The following is a 20,555-nucleotide window of genomic DNA, read 5'->3' as shown; positions in this document are numbered from 1 at the left end:
CATTATTATTCTTTTGAGCAGTGATGTGGCCTAGAGGTGGAGAAACTTGCTTCAGATGGTTGAGAGTTCAACCCTAGGCAGCGGCATATTTCTCTATCAAGGGCACAAAGAGAAAATATCTGCTGCAAACTCCACATACATGTCAGGAAGGGCATCCAACCGGTAAATACTCAGCTCCACTCAGGCACCTTGTCTCCAACCCAAATAAAGTGATTACAGAGTTGTAAAAGAAAAGGAATACATTATTCTTCTTTTATTGAATTTTGTTGAATCGATTCATTCACTTTTTTAGAAAATCAAAATAAAACTTTACTCAAAATTATTGCAATCTTTAGTGATAACCTTTTTTATTTTTTCAGAACTCATATTCTGAGGTTTGTGGGGAGGATGGTATAAAATGTAAACATAGAATTACCATTTCCAAGGTATACATATTAAACAAAACTGAACTTTCTTAGAACTAAAGGGATCTTTTCAGGTTTTTTGAACAGGACTAATTTAAGACTTCTATTGCATTGTATCAAGTGTTGAATGTAACCTCTGCTTTTTTATATATCCAATTCCTTGTAGAAAAGCACTTATTATAGAAGCATATTCATTTCAAATGCTGTGTCAACCCCCTTTGCTTTGGCATTACATTCCAATTGTAGGTAAGAAACTGACTTAAGTAGATGTCCCTAGAACTGAAACTAAAAATAATGCATTGTTGGCGTCTTGGGATATAAACTGGACTGTAAGAAGTTGATGTAATGTTCAAGGACGAACAGTGTATTTGCATTTTTCATGAGAGGACTGGGGTATGTTGAGACTTGCTCATCTGCAATATGAAGTAGCACATATAATAGTTTTATGTTGTTTCATACACTGTCTTTTACATTTGATGGTGAAATAGCAAAATTGGTACCAAGTTTTGGAATATTACAGTATTCTTTTTATTCTGTGCAAATATTATACTCATTACGGTTGTGTTTTACTGTTCCAGAATGGCCTTTGTCTTTGTGTGTCCGATATAATCTTCTAAATTATCAAACTAGTTGGAGCCATATTTTGTGTCTACCTTCTTTGTATTGCCTGCTTATATTCCAAAAGGCACTGTATTAGATCAGAAAAAAAGCTTTCACAGCATTTCAATTCAGGGAATTATGTGCTCTGAATATAAAGTTGGAATCCAACTGATTTTTGTTTTGCTTTTTATTGAGGATTTAAATGAAGAAATAAGGAATACATTATTTATCAGTTTTAGCTGCTCTGGATTGAATTATAAGAATCTGAATAGAATTGTATGTTTTTAAAACTGACTAACATAGATTTTATTTTGTTGCTAATTGCTGATGTATAGATCAATGAAAGATATTGGAAGTTATTATTTAAATAGGGTAAATATGACTTTACTGTTTTATTGTGTTTTCTTTTTCCTTCCTAAAGATTTTGAGAAAAATACAAGACAAATCAATGATTTGATTGCGTAAAACAAGTAACTAAATGTCTCATAGTTCATCATCAATTCAAATGTTCAAAAGGTTGGTAGCTTCATTTATAAAATAAATATTGATTTCAGAGTTAATTGTGAAGTAAAAAGGAAGTCTTATGAAGAGCATGTTGATACCCAGCTAATTAATTACTAGACTTTTATATTATTCCATTTTAGACATTACTGTATATAAAGTGATACAGAAAAGAAAACCTCAGACTTTCAAGATGTTTTCAACTGCCCAATAATAGCTATGATTCTTTCAGAAATTAAATCCAAATTAAATAAAAAGATAACAAGGTCCCCAAAATATATATTTAAATATCTGAATTACTGCTAATTCAGATACCAGTTAAGCTAATTATTGCTTTAGAATAAAGGGAAAAAAAGCATTGCACAATAAGATTTATAAATCTGAGGTTTCAATACAATAAATTTGAATTAATTCTCAATACTCCATAATGATACATAAATTATTCATTATACAATTCTCACATTTGGATTTTATTATATTCTGTAAAATATACACAGTAATCTTGATGTACTGAAAGAGTGCAGGTAAGTACAGTATTCAAGCAAATGCTATTTCTATGTACATGCTCGTTAATTCTTCAAAAAACCCACAAAATTATCAAATAGATCAAAATACTGTCTTGTGTTTTCACACTATGTTCAGAAAACAAGATGATAGTTTACAATGGTATTAAGGTTTCCAGTTTCACAATACAAAAAGAATAAAAGAAGGTAGGGATCCATTTGCTATAACCTTATCATGCAAGATAGTCTTGCATGTACATAACCAAAGCAAGTAATAATTATACTATTTAATTTTTCAATTAAAGCAGAACCAAATAAAGTTCTATTTGAACAAGTTCTATTTTAACAAACCAACTTGAGGGGAAAATGCCATTCTTTCATGTTTATATTTTTTACAGGAGCCTATTATAAATTAGACCAACACAGATAGTTTTTTACTGTAACAGAAGGATCAGCATCATTTGAAAAATTATAAAATGAACCACTTCTGTTTGTTTCCAAGATCCGACATTGTACCTTTTTGGTAAAAGTATTTTATTGTATTCTGTTCAGTCATATTCTTAGCCTTAAAAAACATTTTTAATTATATGTACACCATAGAGGCACCAATATCATTCATTAAATTAAGTAAAATATTGGGTGAATTTAAGAAATAGTATTCTATAAGGCAGCCTAATAAAATACCAGGATATTGCAGTTATATTTTTGATGGTTTGACTTGCCCAGAGAATCCCCCTCCCCCCAGTCTGTATTTGTGTGTGTGTGCGTATCTTTGCATCCCTCTTTTTTCTTTGTGATAAATAAAAGAAAGCTGAGCAGTGATTACTACATTGCTGCATTTGTATTCATTTTACCCTTAAAATTCCTGGTTCAGCTAGTAACAGCTTTAGTACCGTAAAAGTCTAACTAATTAAAAGCTGTATTTTTATGGTACATTTAATAGTGTCGGAAGGCTATCAGATGATTAAAAACAAATCAATAGTTAAAACCAATTTGAGATTAATTGCTAGTTGTAATTTAAGGGTTAAGACTACTACTTGTTTAAGATATTCAAGTGTTATCATAAATGGTTTTTAAAATTTAAAAAAAGTCTTAAGTTATTTGGTCCTTTGGCAATTTGCAGCACAAACAATGCCTTCTGTACCAAACTCAATTATTGCCTTCAAAATGATCTTAGTTTTTATAGTTAAGATTTGAATGTATTGTCCATTTTGATGTATAATTGCATATTTCTTTATACAAAGATGCACCACCATTGGGATTATTAATTAAAACCAGTACATTGCAATTAAATAACATTCTCGGTAACTTTTTCAATCATAGATTCCAACCATTTCTTTCATAACCAGCTTTTAAAAAATCTCTCGTCATATTTTTCGTATATCCCCATACTTTTGTTAAAGAAATCTTCCCCTTGGGTTGTCCTTTTTTTATATTCAGCAAGACATCTTTCTCCAATAACAAACTGGAAATTCAGCAAGTAAGTTTACTTTTCAGACTTCTAACGAAGCTTTTTAATAGGTTTCCGAATCAGAGTCATTAAGTTCATCTTCTTCTGTATATGAATAGCCATCTTCCCTCCCAATGTTGTTGAAACTACAAAAAGAGCTATGTTCACTTCGAGTAATTGGTGAAGAATCAAAGGTAACCGCTTTTGAACTGGTAGTATAATGATTAATGGAATTAAATGTAAGAGAAGGTATTTGGCTGCTTGATGAAACAGGCATCATTGTAGCCAGAATGAGAGCTAAGCAGTCAGCCACATCTTTATTTGGAGCACAGGCCAATGCTGGTGTATAACCTAGAGGCGAGAGAAAAGTAATAATTTTATTTTACTTTCTTTGAGTTCTGCTGTGGATGTAAAAGCAAAATGTAACATTTTTATGCTTAAAAAATAAATATATAATTCTAACTGGATTATAATTTTGCATTTTAATTTAAATAATTATGGGGCCACCTCTAAAAAACATTAGCACTATATTCCTGAAATCATTAAAAAAGGAAATGAATCAGAACTTCTAATGTGAAAGATATAAAATCTATCACAACTAAACAATTTTCTTGGACAAGTTGGTTATTAAAATACCTAAATAATGGGTAATATGTAATAGCCAATATATTTAATTTTGAACCTCAATGCAATTAAACCTATTTTTATTGAAAACTGGTAATGCAATTTCATAAGAAATACTAAAAATATTATATTATAACCCATAAAACAGCCCGCTGGACATCAAATATTTGTCTCAATAAAGGAGAATATTTGTAGCTTAAGGTTGAAATAAAGGGTCCTTGGTGCTCTCTGAGCTTGCTTGTTTTCTTTTTTCATTCTCTAACTAGGTAACAGCATTAGTGCTGGTCTAGAGACTCTAGACCAGGGCTGTCAAACTCCTGGCCCATGGGCCGGATGTGTCATGCACTGACCCTGCCCTTGCCCGATTTAGCAAAGGGGAAAAAAGTCCCAATATCTCATGTGACGCCACCGTGACGTGAGTTAGACACCCTGCTCTAGACTAGCGCTGATGATGTTACCTAATTAGGGAATGAAACAAACTCAGAGAGCATGAAGGACCCCTCAAATATTTGTCTATTCTTTCTTTATAGAATATCAGTTTTCCTCTAAAGCAAATACAGAGAGAGGAAGAGAGAGAAAAAATACCTATAAGAAACAATGAAAGGTGTACTCATGATGGGACATTGATAAGCAACCTTCTCAAATACCCTTTCCCCCACCCTTCACTTTAAGGAACACATATTTGGCAATATTGATTTATAAATCTATTCATAGATTACTGCTATAAAGCAATAGAGAGAGAAAAAGACCGTTGTCTTACCTGAACGGTCGTTCTCTGGGCGCTGCGGGACAGTCCAAGCATGGGTTAACACAGTCTAACTGCCCTAGGACTGAGTGAGTTTTTTATTGTTGACCACGCCTCCCTTTGCCTCTGCAATTCAGTTTTAAAAACGAAGACTTGGAACGTAGACCTGTTGCCTGTAGCTCCTCAACCCCTGGGTGGGGTTGAACTGTCCCGCAGCGCCCAGAGAACAACCGTTCAGGTAAGACAACGGTCTTTCTCCTGTGCGCTTCTTGGACAGTCCAAGCATGGGACATACCCAAGCTATTGTGTCCCAGGGCGGGTAGATTCCAACGAGTCTGAAGCCTCAACCACCTTCTGTAAGACCCTACGTCCAAAGGAGGCTTCAGCTGAGGCAAAGGTGTCTATTTTATAGTTTTTTATGAATGCTGTGGGAGAAGCCCACGTGGCCGCTCTGCAGATATCAAAGATGGAAGCCTGGGTCGCCCATGCCGCCGAGGTCGCTGCGCTCCTTGTTGAGTGCGCTGTCACGTTGCCAGGGGATGCCTTGCCTTGGTGTTCATAGGCAAGTTTTATGCAGGCCCTCAACCAGCGTCCGATCGTGTGTGAAGACACCTTACGACCGAGCGACCCAGGCAGGAAGGAAATAAAGAAGGATTCGGAATGGCAAAATTCCTTGGTCCTCTCAATGTAAATGCGCACTGCCCTCCGCACGTCCAATTTATGCCAAAGTTTTTCTGTTGGATGAACTGCTTTAGGGCAGAAATTGGGAAGAATCACCTCTTGTGATCTGTGAAAGTGCGTATTCATCTTTGGAATGAAAGTGGGATCAATCCTTAGAATGACCCTGTCTGTATGAACAATACAAAGGTCCTCCCTTACAGACAACGCAGCCAGTTCAGATATTCTGCGTGCGGACGTGATGGCTATAAGAAAAACCGTCTTGAGTGACAAATGACGGAGACTAGTCTTACGTAACGGTTCAAATGGAGCCCCGGTGAGTGCTTTTAATACTAGGGGCAAACTCCAGGAAGGGTAACGATGAACTGCCTGGGGGCAGATGTTCACCGCACCTTTCAGAAAGCTTTTGACTTGAGGATGTTGGCTCAAGGGTCGACGTGAATGACATGACAGGATGGTGGACAGCGCCGCCACCTGCCTTCTGAGCGTGTTAGGCGCTAAACCCTTGTCCAACCCTTCCTGCAAAAAGTCAAGGTTAGGAATTGAAGCTGAAGTGTCCTGGACACCGTTCTTGCCGCACCAGGCCGAAAATGCGTTCCACGTGGCCTCATATATTCTATTGGTGGAAGGTCGCCTGGACGCCTGGATAGTTTGGATGACCTTGTCAGAGAAGTCCTGTTTCCTCAGGAGATCCCCCTCAAGTGCCAGACGGCTAGTTGTAGCCACTGGGGGTCCGGATGACTGATGTGTCCCTGGCTGAGGGAGATTTGCTCCTGAGGTATTCTCCACGGGTTGCGAATGGAGAGACTGACAAGGTCGGCATACCAGGGCCTCCTGGGCCAGTGAGGCGCCACAAGCAGGAGTTCTGCCTTTTCCGTTAACAGCTTTGACACTACGTGTGGAACGAGAGGCAACGGCGGAAAGGCATACAGAAGGCCCGGGGGCCAACGGCTCCTCAGGGCGTCCGTTCCCTCTGCTAGAGGAGTGTAATAGCGGGAGAAGAATCGGGGGTAGGTGTGTGTTGTTGTGTGTGGCAAAGAGGTCTACTTGCGGTTCGCCGAATTTCTCCACGATCTGACTGAAGATGTCTGGATGCAGTCTCCATTCGGAGTGATCGATCGTCTGCCGACTCAGCCAATCCGCTTCCCGATTGCTTGTTCCCGCTATGTGGTCCGATCTGATGGACGACAGATGCCTCTCCGCCCATCTGCCCAGTGCCTCTGCCTCTCGCATGAGGCTTCTGGAGTGCGTGCCGCCCTGCCTGTTGATGTGAGCCTTTGTAGCAACATTGTCTGTTAGTAACAGTACATGATGGCCCACAATGTGAGGAGCAAATTGACGGAGTGCGAGGCGGGCCGCTCTCAGTTCCAGCCAGTTTATGCTGTGGCCCGCCTCCCTCAGTGTCCACGTGCCCTGAGCAAGTTGGCCCTGACAATGTGCTCCCCAGCCCAACAGGCTTGCATCGGTTGTCACTACTAGTCTTTCGGGCTCCTTGAAGGGAGACCCTTTTTGCACTGCTGCTGTTCTCCACCAGGCAAGGGAGCGGATCACCTTGGGTGGCAGGATTACCTTTCGTAGTGAGTTGCTTGTTTTGGCCCTCTGCATTGGCAGGAGGAACCACTGCAGTTCCCTGGCATGAAGTCTGGCCCAGGGAACCACTTGTATGCACGAAATTATGATTCCCAGAAGCTGGGATAGATGCAAGATCGGCACTGACCTTTTCCTTTTGCACAGCAAGAGTTTGTTTTGGAGGTTTTTCATCCTGTCTGGCGACAGGAATACCTGGCATGTCTTGGAGTCTATGACGGTGCCGAGATGCTGGATGCGGGTCGTCGGTACCAGATGGCTTTTCTCCCTGTTCACCGAGAAGCCGTGTCTCTCCAGTGTCTGGATGGTTGTCTGAAGGTCTCTCCGCGCCTGAGCAAGGCTGGACGAGTGGATAATGATGTCGTCTAGATAGCATTCTAGACGAATCAGTCGGTTCCTGAGGTGGGCTGCCAGAACTGCCAGTATCTTTGTGAAGGTCCTGGGGGCAGACGAGAGGCCGAAGGGCAGGGCCCTGTACTGATAATGCCTCCCGTCGTAGTGGAACCTCAGGAACCTTCTGTGTGCCAAATGAATTGGGACATGCAGGTAAGCCTCCCTCAAATCTATTGACGTGAGTAGATCTCCCTGACTTGTGCATTCTAGGATGGATTGGAGGGATTGCATCTTGAACCTTCTGTATGCTAAATGTTGATTTAGACACTTTAGGTCCAAGATGGCCCTCCATCCACCCAAGTTCTTTGGGACCAGGAAGAGGATGGAGTAGAATCCCCGCCTCTCCTGATCCCTTGGAACGGGTTCTATGGCTTTTATTGTGAGCAGATGGTCAATTTCCATCTGCATGAGAATCCTTTTCTGGGGATTTTTGGGGATTGGGCAACGGATGAACTTCCGTTGTGGAAATGATAGGAACTCTAGTACTAGGCCCTTCCTGATTGTATTCAGGACCCAGGAGTCTGATGTGATCTCCTCCCACCTGTCGGCGTACATCTGGAGCCGACCCCCTATGGGAGGTGTCCCTTGGTGGTCATTTCCCTCTACGAAACTGGCGGGAGTTGGAGCCGCCACGAAATGGCTTCCGAAAGGACTGCGACTGGTGTTGCCTGCCCCTGGTACTGTAGGAGTTCCTATCCTGACCCCTATCCCCCGTCTGAGAGAAGTTTCTCTGGTAGGTGCCTGAAGTGGAAGCTTGGTTATTCTCCTGAGATCTAAAGGTCTGTTTCCTGAAGGAACCAGGTCCTTTGCGATCATGCTTCTTAAGGGTGGCTGGTAGTATTTTCCGTTTGTCTTTGGTCTCAATGGTAAACTTATCCAGAGCCTCCCCAAAGAGCTGTCCCCCTTTGAAGGGGGCGGAAGCGAGCTTCCACTTCGCCTTCATGTCCGCCTGCCAGTGGCGTAGCCACAGGAGGCGCCGGGAGGTAACATTGGACGCCAAGGCCCTGGATGCAAATTTTGCTGCGTTCAGGGAGGCATCCGCAGAATACTCTACCGCCGTGATGATTTTATTGATGTCGTGTTTCCAGCGAGATCCCCCAGAAGGGGGTCTGGATCTCAGCTGGCGGAGCCAGAGAAGAGAGGATCTGATAAAAAAGGAAGCAGAGGTGGATGCTCTGATGGCCCAGGCAGCCGCCTGGTGAGTCTTATGACATGCCTTTTCAGAGCGCTTGTCTTCTGCTTTGAGACCCTCTAGCAGGTCAGCTGGTAGATTTTGGGATGAAGTCAGGGATATGACCGGGGCATCTACCTCAGGTAACTTTAATACCTCTTCCATCTTAGATTCTACAGCGTAAAGTGATTTGTCACCTCCGCTGGGATTAGTGAGGGTGCCTGGTTGAATCCATTGCCTCTGGACCACGTCCAGAAATAAATCTGGCACAGGGATTTCATCTACAGTGGGAGCTGGCTCGTTAAATAGTCCCTCTTTATGGTCCTTAGAGGACGAAGAGGAAGTGGTGGTACCTTTTGGAGCAGCACCCAATTCAGTTGCAGCCTTTGCCTTATGCAGGATGGATTTGAACAAAGAGGGTTTGAACAACCCCGTGAAGGCTGGCTTATCAGGGGGAAGGTCCTCATCTGCAGATAATTCAAAATCATCGATTTCACCCTCTTCCCATCCTGACTCCTCAGTAGCCACTGAGGTGCCAGGAGACGGGGGGTTTTCCTCCCTATTCTGAGTCACTGGGGTTTTTGGTTTGGCTCCACTAGAAGTGGGAGCTTCCCTCTGCTGTAGGCCCTCAGCAATGCCTTGGGAGATGGCCTGAGAGATTATTTCTCTCATTTCAGCAGACAGATGGGACCCTTTGTCCTCCCTGGGACGGACTGGGGTAGGAGCGGGACGCTTCCTGCCCCTTCTGGTATTGTAATAGTCCCCTTCAGTGTTGAAGGCCTGACTTGGGCCCAATTCCTCTCTGATGGAGGAACTGGGAGAATCGGGATATCCCCAGGAGGCATCTGGAGAGGAGTCCCTAGATATTTCCCCCGAGGAGGGGGGTGACCTGACCCCTGGGGGGGAAGCAGGCCTTTCCTCCCTAATTTGTTTTGGGGATCGGTCTGGTGAAGGCTCCATTCGGTTTGGAGACCTATCAGGCCTAGGAGGTTGTGGGGCCTTATTCTTTCGACTGCTTTCTTTGCCCTTGTCCCCACAGCCCTGGGGATCTGGAGATGCCCTTCTAGTACCGTTCCTGCCCCCTTTGCCCCCACTAGGAGCTAGATCTAATTTGCTCCTCTTTGAGGAAGGCCCAGCCTGCATTTCCCCTGACCCTTTGTCTGCCATGGTTGGAGGTGGCAAAACAGGGTAAGATGGCTGGGATGGAGGTGGAGAAGGGCTCAAGGCGTGGCCAGTCGGCCTGAGAACGCCTATCAATTTACTGAGGGTTAGGAGGGAAGCCCGAGGGACAGTACCCTCTAACCTGTCGGTGCCGCCTTTAGATTAGGTGGAGATCTGTAGCCAGATGAGGTGGGCCTAGCTGGACTCCCAGACGCGGCCCTCGAGTCGTTGGTATTCGTCACTGAGGCGAAAAACACATCTTGCGTTGTGTCTGCTCTCCTCGGAGTGCCGTTTCACAAAGAAAATGGCCACCGCTGCGCGCGCAGCTCTCAGCCCTGAAATTGCATGGTTTGCGGCCAAAAAGCGCGCAAAACCTTGCAAATGCAAGTGGTGAATCAGGCAAGCGGCAAAAAAGCGTGTGAAAGCCTTAAAATGGCCGGCGCTAGTTCGGGGAGGCGGCGAAAGGTGCGCGAACCCCCTAAGGTAGCCACCGCAGCCACTGGACGAGGGAAATCCCTTCGCTACTCTGGAGAGCCTCAGCGCTCCTCCCAGGTAGCCTAGAAACGCGAAAAGGGGCAAAGCTGATCGATGCGGAGGTTTCCCGCCCTCAGCTCGAGCGCCGGCAGCCGCCGGGCAGCTCACAGAACCCCGCGCTCCTTACTGACGTTTCCTGACGGTCACTCCGGCTGTAGAATTTCTCTTCCAATTCTCCTGGCGTGTCAACCTTTAAGGAATTTAATCTATCATTTGATTACTCGTTAATTAATTTTGGGGAGTACAGTATAACTGTCATAAGACTGAGGAACTCCCCTGCAACAGTCCAAACGGGCGGACTGAGTTTTTAAAACTGAATTGCAGAGGCAAAGGGAGGCGTGGTCAACAATAAAAAACTCACTCAGTCCTAGGGCAGTTAGACTGTGTTAACCCATGCTTGGACTGTCCAAGCAGCGCACAGGAGAATCTACAATTTGTCATGGACTTTTTCAGTATTTTTTTTAAAGAAATGTGATTTGTATAACTATAAATATTTTAAAAATAGGGAAGAAAATATTTGAAGTAAATTTACTATGCTCATTTTATAGCAACCATCAAAGAAACAATTAAATTCATGGATGAATCCCAATTATTATAATTTCAAAATAAAGCCAACCTATCTAAAATAGTGTGCCTGTTTTCATCCACTTACCATTTTCATCTACTGCAAGTACACTTGCTCCTTTCCCCAGAAGTTCTTGAACTACAACCGTTAATCCATTTCGTGCAGCAACATGTAACGGCCTGTGCAGAAAACCCACAAAGTATGAAAACACTGCAACAAAAAATCAGCAATGTACACAAGGATCAATCTACAGATATCTTTTACAGCTAGTTATTTCTTTTTCTGTATCCTTAGCACTAAAAATTTGGATGCAAAATGTAACAAAAACAAATCCCAGGCATTTCTAGAGCAGGAAAAAGAACAATTTTCACTTTATTAGAATAAATTATCTAAAAATGACTACATGATTTAAGCATAAAATATTTGTAACAAATAAACATAAATATGAAGCAGATATGTAAATTGCTTGTTGTATGTCTTAAGAGTTAATAGTGAGAATATGTAAATAGTGAATCTATATTGCACGAAAATCAGCAGCTATTTGGATTTCAACCTACTTGTATCTAAATGTTTATTGTTAATACTATGGTTATATTATTTGCATTAAATAGATTGCTTAGTCCAGTTCCCTTATGAAAAAGCACCTTTGGGACAACCATGACCTGGATGACTGAGAATCTCTACAGACATAGATTGCTTAGGTTCAATGACATTGATAAAAGCATTTAAATCCATAAATTATTATAATCTGTTTATAAACAAAAGTTAATATTTTTTTATTGATTAAATGACACAAAATTATGATTAACTTTATAGCAGAAGGGTTTTCTCTCAGCTATGAGACCAAGAGCACATTAATCAAGGTTAATCTTTCACTACAAAAATATGGTGTAATATTAGGCCAAACAATATTTGCTTACGTCTGCAATGCTGTATTGGTAGCATTGATCAGATTTCTATCTGTAATCTTCTCTAATATTAACAAGGCACTGGTTTCATGACCCTAAAAAGAGACAGAAAGAAAAATTGGTATATTATTTATCTTTTAAAAAGTAATATTTATTTCTTCAAGGCTTAGAAAACACCAGCTTCTACTCTTGAAACAATCCATAACAAATGCAGACACTTAAGGAACATATAGCTGTAACTTAAAGATGGAGTTTTATTGACAAAATAAAGAATAATATGGTATACTAGATAGTTTATTAAAATAGAGTTCATGCCTGGCACAAGATTTTTGAATATTCTATATAATACTTCACTTGCCTTTACCCTAGTGGCTATATTTCCTGTTTCTAAAAAAAAATCTCCCTTCATCCCGTTGAGGTATCACCCTGCTTTTTCTTTGGCCAAATCCAGTGATAGATATGTTTTATGGAAATGGAACTGATATATAAATAAAATAGATAAAGAATAAAATAAATTAAGCTCTTAGATTCTTGTTAAAATGTGTTTCTCCCTCATTATCTGGTTAGACCAAGAAATAATAATCAGAAAAAAAATCCCCTATTCTCATCACATATAAGTGTAGAGAAGAAATATTTACTTCCTACTGCAGTTGAAATGGTGTACTGCCACTGCTGGTCTGGAGCAGCTTAATTTATGAGGATAAAATTACAAGAACAGCAGCAGCAATACATCACAGAAGCTTCAAATCAGAAAATCATATATACCTTGCTGCAAGCCAGATGTAGTGCAGTGTTTTTACACTTATCTTGCAAAGTCAGATCAGCTTTAGCACTGCTAACCAATACCTCTGGGGAAAAAATAGAATACTATATTAACTAAAAAGCTAAATTTGTCAACAGGCACTTGCATGGTATACATTTATACTCTAAAATTCATTTCTTATCAACAGAGATTCATGGCTCTGATTTGTAAATAGTTTGAAAGATTTCTGAATTATTATTTTTTACACTGTAATGCTGATAGCACTTCATTCATACAGTGGATATATAAAGTCTATACAGCCCTGTTAAAATGCTAAGTGTTTGAAATGTAAAAAAAGTCACACCAAGATAAATTACTTCATAATTCTTTCACTTTTAATATACCATTTAAGCTGTACATTTCAATTGAAAAACAAATTAAATTAATGAGGAAAAAAAAGAATAATGTGGCTCATAGGTGTTCATACCCTTTATAGGTAGGGATCAACCAATTACACTCAAACTGATGTTAAATTGTTGTCAATACACACCTCCATTCGCTTAAAGTGACTCTGTTCAAGCCCACATAAAGTTCAGTTGTGCTAGTAGGATTTTTCTGACATTTACTCAGTTGTCTCTTACAGCACAAGCCATGCTCTGCAAAGAGCTTACAAAGCATCAAAGGGATCTTATTGTTGGAAGGTATCAGTCAGGAGAAGCATACAATTTTTTTCCAATGCACTGCATATACCATAGAACACAGTGAAGACTATCATCCACAAGTGGAGAATATATGGCACAACAGTGATCTTATGAAGAATTGGATGTCTCTCCAAAACTGATGAAAAAACAAGAAAGAAAACTGCTCTGAGAGGCTGGGACGAGGCCTATTGCAACATTAAAGGAGCTGCAAGAATTCTGGTAAGCACTGGTTGCGTACTACATGTGACAATAATCTCCCATGTTATTCTGGGCTGTGGGTAAGTTGGCCAGACGGAAGCCTAAAGAAAAACACCCAAGCACAGCTAAATTTAGCAAAAACCTATATAAAGTCTGACAAAAGCATATGAGAAAATATATTATGGTCGATGAGACCAGGATTTAATTTTTGAGGTCATAATTCCAAAAGGTATGCTTGGTACAAAAACAATATTACGCATCACCAAAAGTACACTGTACCTACAGTGAAGCATGATGGTGACAATATTATATTTTGGGGGTGGTATTTTTCAAGTGGAACTGGAGGCTTAGTCAGAATGGAAAGAATTACGAACTGTTCCAAATTTCAGTCTATTTTGGCACAAAACGGTCAATCCTCTGCTAAAATGTTAAAGATGAATTTCACCTTTCAACATGACAATCACCCAAAGCATACCTCCAGACCAACAAAAGAATTGCTTCACCAGAAGATGATCAAAACTTTGAAATGGTCCAACCAGAGCCAGGATCTGAATCCAATTTGTGGACAGGAGATGCCATTGCAATCTTAGGAAGTGGAACACTTTTGTGAGAAAGAGCAGGCAAAGATTTCCAAGACAAGATATGCCATGCTAATAGGTTCCTATCCCAAAAGAATGAATGCTGTCATAAAATCAAAATATGCTCCAACAAAATATTAGTTCAATAAGGTGCATCTTTATGCAACCATTGTATGTTTATTTTTTCCTTAAAAATTACAATTTGTTTTTCAATTGAGCTGTATAGTTTATATATTATATTAAAAGTAAAAAGAATTCTGAAGTAATTTATCATACTGATTTATTTATATCTCAAAAACCTGGCATTTTAACTGGAACATATAGACTTCCTATATTGACTGTATAAGTTTCAAATGCCCCTTGAAAGGTAAAATTAATTTAATCCTACAACTAAAATTATGAAACTGAAAAGATAAGAAAAATTAATATTAAGATATATTAAAGGTGCCATGGGGATGATAGTCAGGAGCTATTGTCCACGGCCACCAGACAGTAGGAAAGAAATAAGGGATACAAATTGCAACTACAGGTACTGCTTTGTTTATTCGGTCATATGGTCAGCTACCATTCAAAATTATGATAGACTCCGAAATGAGATGAGTTGACCCTCATCAGTTGCAAGTTCTGATGATGAAGACAAGCTGGAACCAGGATCATCAGAAAGAGGCATCATGGATTCTAGGGAGCACTCAAGAACCTGATGGCTAAGGAGAATACAATCTCTGGACTATCGAACATCAGGGAAAGCGCCCAACCAGATGACTAGCCACTCGCATGAGCAAAAGAAGTAGAGGTACGGCTGCCGCTGGTTAGTGCTGTAGAGTGGCAACAGACTGCCTTCAATGAAGAACAGCTGCCACACCCACCCAATCAATTGACGCGAAAAACGAAACAAAGGGAAGCACAGAGGAGGTTGGCAAAGCTACTTGCGAGGCAGCAATCTCTTCCCTCCTAATGAGAAACATTGCATTTGGAATTATTTAACCAGGTGCATGAGATGGAATGGAGATAGTCATTCACTTTATCAACGCATATTCTTCTTCAGCTCCATGATTCCAGCACCCAGCTCTTGTCTGTGAATTTGGACTTGTCTTGCTAGTTCTACAGTTCTTGGAATTGGTACTTGGACTGCTCATTCCTGGACTGCCTAGTGGAACTTGCTTATGAAGTGTGCATCTTTGAAAACTTGGTAGATCAACCTATTGGCTATGTTATGCTGATGCTCCTGTCAGCACTGGAGACTTATGATTAGTCCTCAAAATTGCATTCATTGCAGTGTTCTCATAGCCTTATGATTATAATTTAGGTGCTTGGATACTGTTTGTGATTATGATGGTCACAGCATCTTATTGGCACGATTGCCATTTGAGAGAATGGGACAACTTGCCACAGCCAACTTGCTGCAGTTCACCATGGCCAACTCGCTGTGGCCAACTTGCACAGCCAACTCAACACAGGTAACTTGCCATGGGCCAACTCGCCACGGCCAACTCACCATGGAACAACTTGCTGCAGGACAATTTAACAATTCTATGTAATCATTTAAAATAAATAAAAAATTATTTTAATTTTTGCCATTTACATTTCATTCTGTCCCTCCTTTTGCATCCTTTCTTTGATGACCTTAAACACTCAAAGAACCATTTGGACCCGTTTCCCACAGAAAACAAAACCACAAAATCTGGGTGGGAATGGCCAACTCGATGTCACTCATTCCCACAGTCACATGACCCACCCAGCCACGCTTACCCAGGTTTTGTGGCTCCTGGTGTTTTCTATGGGAAACAGGTATCTCTCTCTCTCTTTGTCCCCCCCTTCTCTTCCTCTCTGTCTCTGCTCTCTCTTTCTCCCTCTGTCTGAACCCACCACTGGCTGGCCCCGCCTTCGCCTTCCCTTCCCAGTCACTCCTCGCCTGGCCTGAGAAGGTAAGGGTGATGACGGGGATGAAGACTCGCTTCATATTCCTGAGCGGGAGTGAAGCGTCCCTTTAGTTGCCTCTTCTTCCAGCCCTTGTTGATGCTGCGCACACCTCAGTCACTTGGACTTGCTTTTCGTCCAAGACATTGGCCCAGCCTGCCGCTGCTGTTGCCACATCCACACCCACTATTGCCTTGCGCAGCAGAGTTAAATTTGGCATGCTTCACAATTAGGGAGATAGTCTTCCCTTCTCCTCCTGGAGCCCATTACAACATGGAGTGAGTTTCCAACCCCTGCCCTCGCCCTTACCTTCTCAGACCAGGCGAGGAGTAACTGGGAAGAGAGGGCAAGGGGCAGGGGCAGCCAGTTATGGGTTCAGCTAACAGGGAGTCACAGCAGGGGGGCAAAAGAGCTGCATGTGGCTCCAGAACCACGGGTTGCCAACACCCGTGTTAATGTAACTCTTATCCCGCACCGAGCTGTCCTGTGATGAGATGACCACAGTGAGTGTCTTGCAGCAAGTTGGCTAGGGCAAGTTAACTGTAGCAAGTTAGCCACGGTGAGTTGGCCGTAGTGAGCTGGCTGTGGTGAATTGTCATAGACCCATCACTTGCAACTTTCAGTGCTGGCTACCAACAAGCAAAGTCAATGGAAAAGCTGTTGAAAGGTTGCAAATGACAATCACATGTTTTCATGATTAATATCTGTATGGGATTCACTTAATAACTTGCAACTGGAATTGCTGACATAAGTTGGCCCTATCATATGATGTTTTACTTTACCACTACATTGCTTAGCAACAGTTCTTGGTACCAACTGCCACTAAAAACTATATTTAAGTTTACTTCACCATACAATGGAGCTTAAAAGTTTGTGATCTCTTTAAAAGTTTCGGTATTTCTGCACACATATGGCCTAAAATGTAGTATGTCCTTGGTACAAGTCACAGATGAAGATAAATCTCCCAAAATACTACACATTTCGCTCTTGAATTCCTGGAGAATTCAATGGTGCTGATTGCCTTCATTTGTATATTATCTGCCTGATGGTGAACTAGCTGAATCCAAAATCTTTGAAAATAATTTTGTTAACTGTTTTTTGGAGATCTACTGAAATCAGGTTTTTTTTGAGTCTTTTTTAAATTATTTTTTCCCTTCTACAACACATTACAGTTATTATATCAACATTGCTATGTCATCATATCTGTACATGTATATACCGTATTTTTCGCCCTATAAGACACACTTTTTTACTCCAAAAAAGAGGGTGAAAATCTGGGTGCGTCTTATACGCCGAATGTAGCCACCTGGGTCATCTAAAAATGGGGCAGGCAAACACCAGTGAGGAAGAAAGTGATGACAATGACTGCGTGGATCTGTCCTTCCTCATTTCTGATAGCAGCGAAGAAGAGGAATTCTTGGGGTTCGAATAAAAACATTACAGCCTTATTTTTGTTACTTTCACTGTTTACTGACTTTACTGACTGTTAATGAGAGTAAAGATAGTTCTTAATATGTTACATAGTTGACATAAAATTGTTCTTAAACTGCTGTTAACTTTATACAGTTGATATAAAATATTTTACTACAGTATTTGGTTCAGAATCTTTTTTTTCTAGATTTTCCTCCTTTAAAATTGGGTGCGTCTTATATTCCAGAGCGTCTTATAGGGCGAAAAATACGGTAATATTTTGCTTCTATATTTACACACCTTTATACACAGTTCTATATGTATTATTTATATATGTTTTTTAGCTTAATTAATTTTCTTGTTTTGCAGCCATTTGTACCAATTGTTCCAAATTTCATAATATTCCGACTCTTCTTTATCTTTTAATTTCAGTGTTAATTTGTCCATCTTTGCACAATCCAAAGTTTTTTTTAATCACTAATTCATCCGAGGGGGTATTATTTTGTTTCCAGCATTGGGCAAATGCTATTCTAGCTGTAGTTAGCAAATGTGTTAATATGTACTTAATTTTTTTTTGTATATTGCCCTTTGATTATTCCCAGCAGAAAGATTTCGGGTTTGTATTTTATTTGTTCTCCTGTAATTTCTTGCACACATTTCCAGATTTTTGTCCAATATTTTTTGTTTCCGGGCAGGTCTACCATATGTGATAAAAAGTCCCATGTACTTTTTTACACTTCCAGCAGGTCGGCTTCATGTTTGGGTACATTTTAGCCAATCTTGTTGGTGGTAAATACCAACAATAAAACATTTTGTACATATTTTTTTTAAAGTGCTGCTGATCGTGTTAGTTTATAATTTGTGTTCCAAATTCTTTCCCAATCCACTAAATCTATGTTGTAACTAAAGTTTTTGGCCCACCCTATCATGCAACCTTTAACTTTTTCTTCTTCTAATGTTACTTCTAATAAGTATTTGTAAATTTTCGTTATGAGTTTATTTTTTTTATCTATTTGTTGTAATTCTGTGTATATTCCATATTCTTTTACATCTTTTTTGCATCTCAATTGTAGTTGGAGATATGGCCACCAATCTATATTTATATTTTGCTCCTTTAATTCTTGATTTGTTTTCAAATTCCTTTGGCTGTCTAAAATTTCACTATATTTAACCATTTTCGATAGATCTAGTGTATTGGGATGTGTCATGGCTTCCATAGTGGAAAGCCATGTTGGTGTTTTCATGTAATGTTTTTGTCTAATTTTATTCCAGACCTGTATCAGTGTATCTCTAATATAGTGTCTGTGAAAGTATTTTTGTTTCTTTTTACCCTCTTCCCATAGGAAAAAATGCCATCCCATTTACAAATCGTGGCCCTCTAATGTTAGTATTCTTTTATTTTTTAAATTTATCCAATCCCTGATCCATGTTAGTGCTGCTGCTTTGTAATAAAGCTCCCAGTCAGGGAGTCCCATACCACCTCTGCTTCTGTCATCCTGTAGAGCTTTCAACTTTATCCTGGCTTTCTTCCCTTGTCATATAAATTTTAATATAATCTTATTCAATTCAGTAAAAAAGTTTTTTCCTAATTTTATGGGGATTGTTTGAAATAAATATAATATTCTCGGTAGTACAGTCATTTTTATCGCTGCTATTTTCCCTAATAATGATAGTTGTAGTTTCCCCCATAAGTCTAGATCCTTTTTTATTTGTTGCACTAATTTTGTATAATTATTTTCTTTTATAGTTGAGCACTTTGCAGTTAGCCATATTCCAAGATATTTAACTTTCTTTGTCACTTGCAGTCCTATTATTCTTTCTAATTCTTTATTTTGTTCTTCCTTCAAATTTTTAGTTATCATTTTAGTCTTTTCTCTATTAATCTTTAACCCTGCTACCTCTCCATATTTTCTTAATTCTCGCATTAAGCTATTTCCTGTTTCTAGTGAGTCTTCTACAATGAATACCAAATCATATGCAAAGGCCTGAATTTTATACTCCTCTTTTTTAATTTTAGTTCCTCTTATCTCCGAATTTTGTCTAATTCTTATTTAAAGACTTTCAAGTGTCAGGATAAAGAGAAGAGGTGATAGTGGACAACCCTGCCTTACTCCTTTCATTATTTTAAAGGTCTCTGTACTTTCCCCATTTAATAATATATTTGCCCTTTGGGTGGAGCATATCGTTTCTATTAAGCTTTCAAATTGGTCCCCTAATTTCATATTCTTAATTTGTTGTGTCATGAATTCCCAATTTAAATTGTCAAATGCCTTCTGTGCATCCAGAAAGACAAGTGCCACTTGTTTCTCTGGATGCACCTCATAGTACTCTAAAATATTTGCTATTATTCTAGTGTTATTCCTGATTTCTCTTGTTGGGAAAAATCCATTTTGGTCTGGATGTATATAGTTATTTAATACTTTTTTCAATCTCTCCGCTATTATTGTTGTGAATATTTTATAGTCGGCATTTAACAACGAGATTGGCCTATAGTTTTGAATCTGTTTTTTATCTGCACCTTCTTTAAATATTAATGTAATATGTGCTTCCCTCCATGAATCCGGTATTTTTGCTTTCATCAGTGCCTCATTGTACATCTCCAACATCAAGGGTTCTATCGATTCGTTCAATTCATCTATTATTTTGTACCATTCTGCTAGGACTGAAATCAATTTTGTTTGAGCCATGGCATATCTCAATAGTCCTGCGTTATGAAGATCATATTTTGATAGTGAATATATCCAGTATTCTGTTCTTTAAATAAGCCAGGGCCTCTCACACTCAAGATTATCATTCCATTGATTGAAAGACCTGATTTTAATTTCCTATTCAAATGATAACATAGTTTTGGATTATTTCCCAATTTACACTTTTGTGTGCCATATAATTTTGGGTCAAATTTATGCAGATATTGAAAATTCAAAAGGATTCACAAACTTTTAAGCATAACTGTCAGAAAAGATTTGCTAATGGAAAGATCTGTAATAGTTTTAAGTGGCTGCTGGACAGCTACCGCCTAAGCAGAGTTTAACCAATTTCTTCCAATTTCACAACTCTATGTAGGACTACTAGATCTGGCCAGCAACAATACAGATGATCATTAGATGGTACCAAAGAATCAGAACTGTCTGTATCTCTTTGCCATCATTCACAGGTTGTCAGTTTTGCTGCACGGATTTGTTAAT

The 20,555-nt window shown here is 39.8% G+C and overlaps 1 protein-coding gene across 4 annotated transcripts in view; it reads right to left on the bottom strand.

The window, feature by feature from the left end:
- Positions 1 to 207: 207 nt before the first annotated feature.
- ANKRD28 (ankyrin repeat domain 28) overlaps positions 208 to 20,555 on the bottom strand; it is a 95,969-nt gene continuing 75,621 nt past the window's right edge. For 2 of the 4 annotated variants that reach the window (XM_081969833.1, XM_081969834.1), the window contains 4 exons: positions 12,590 to 12,672; positions 11,837 to 11,919; positions 11,004 to 11,095; positions 210 to 3,809 (listed from right to left, as the gene is read on the bottom strand). In XM_081969833.1, coding sequence (XP_081825959.1) covers positions 3,523 to 3,809; positions 11,004 to 11,095; positions 11,837 to 11,919; positions 12,590 to 12,672 — 545 coding nt within the window. In that variant the 3' untranslated portion in view covers positions 210 to 3,522. Of the gene's footprint in view, positions 3,810 to 11,003; positions 11,096 to 11,836; positions 11,920 to 12,589; positions 12,673 to 14,019; positions 14,127 to 20,555 lie in introns of those variants that run through there. The other 2 variants (XM_081969832.1, XM_081969835.1) reach the window with 2 other exon arrangements.

Source organism: Natrix helvetica, assembly GCF_964273705.1.
Source record: "Natrix helvetica genome assembly, chromosome: Z".
Taxonomy (NCBI): Eukaryota; Metazoa; Chordata; class Lepidosauria; order Squamata; family Natricidae; genus Natrix; species Natrix helvetica.
Note: the sequence above shows the minus strand (reverse complement) of the source record. Positions and strands in the feature narration are given on the sequence as shown.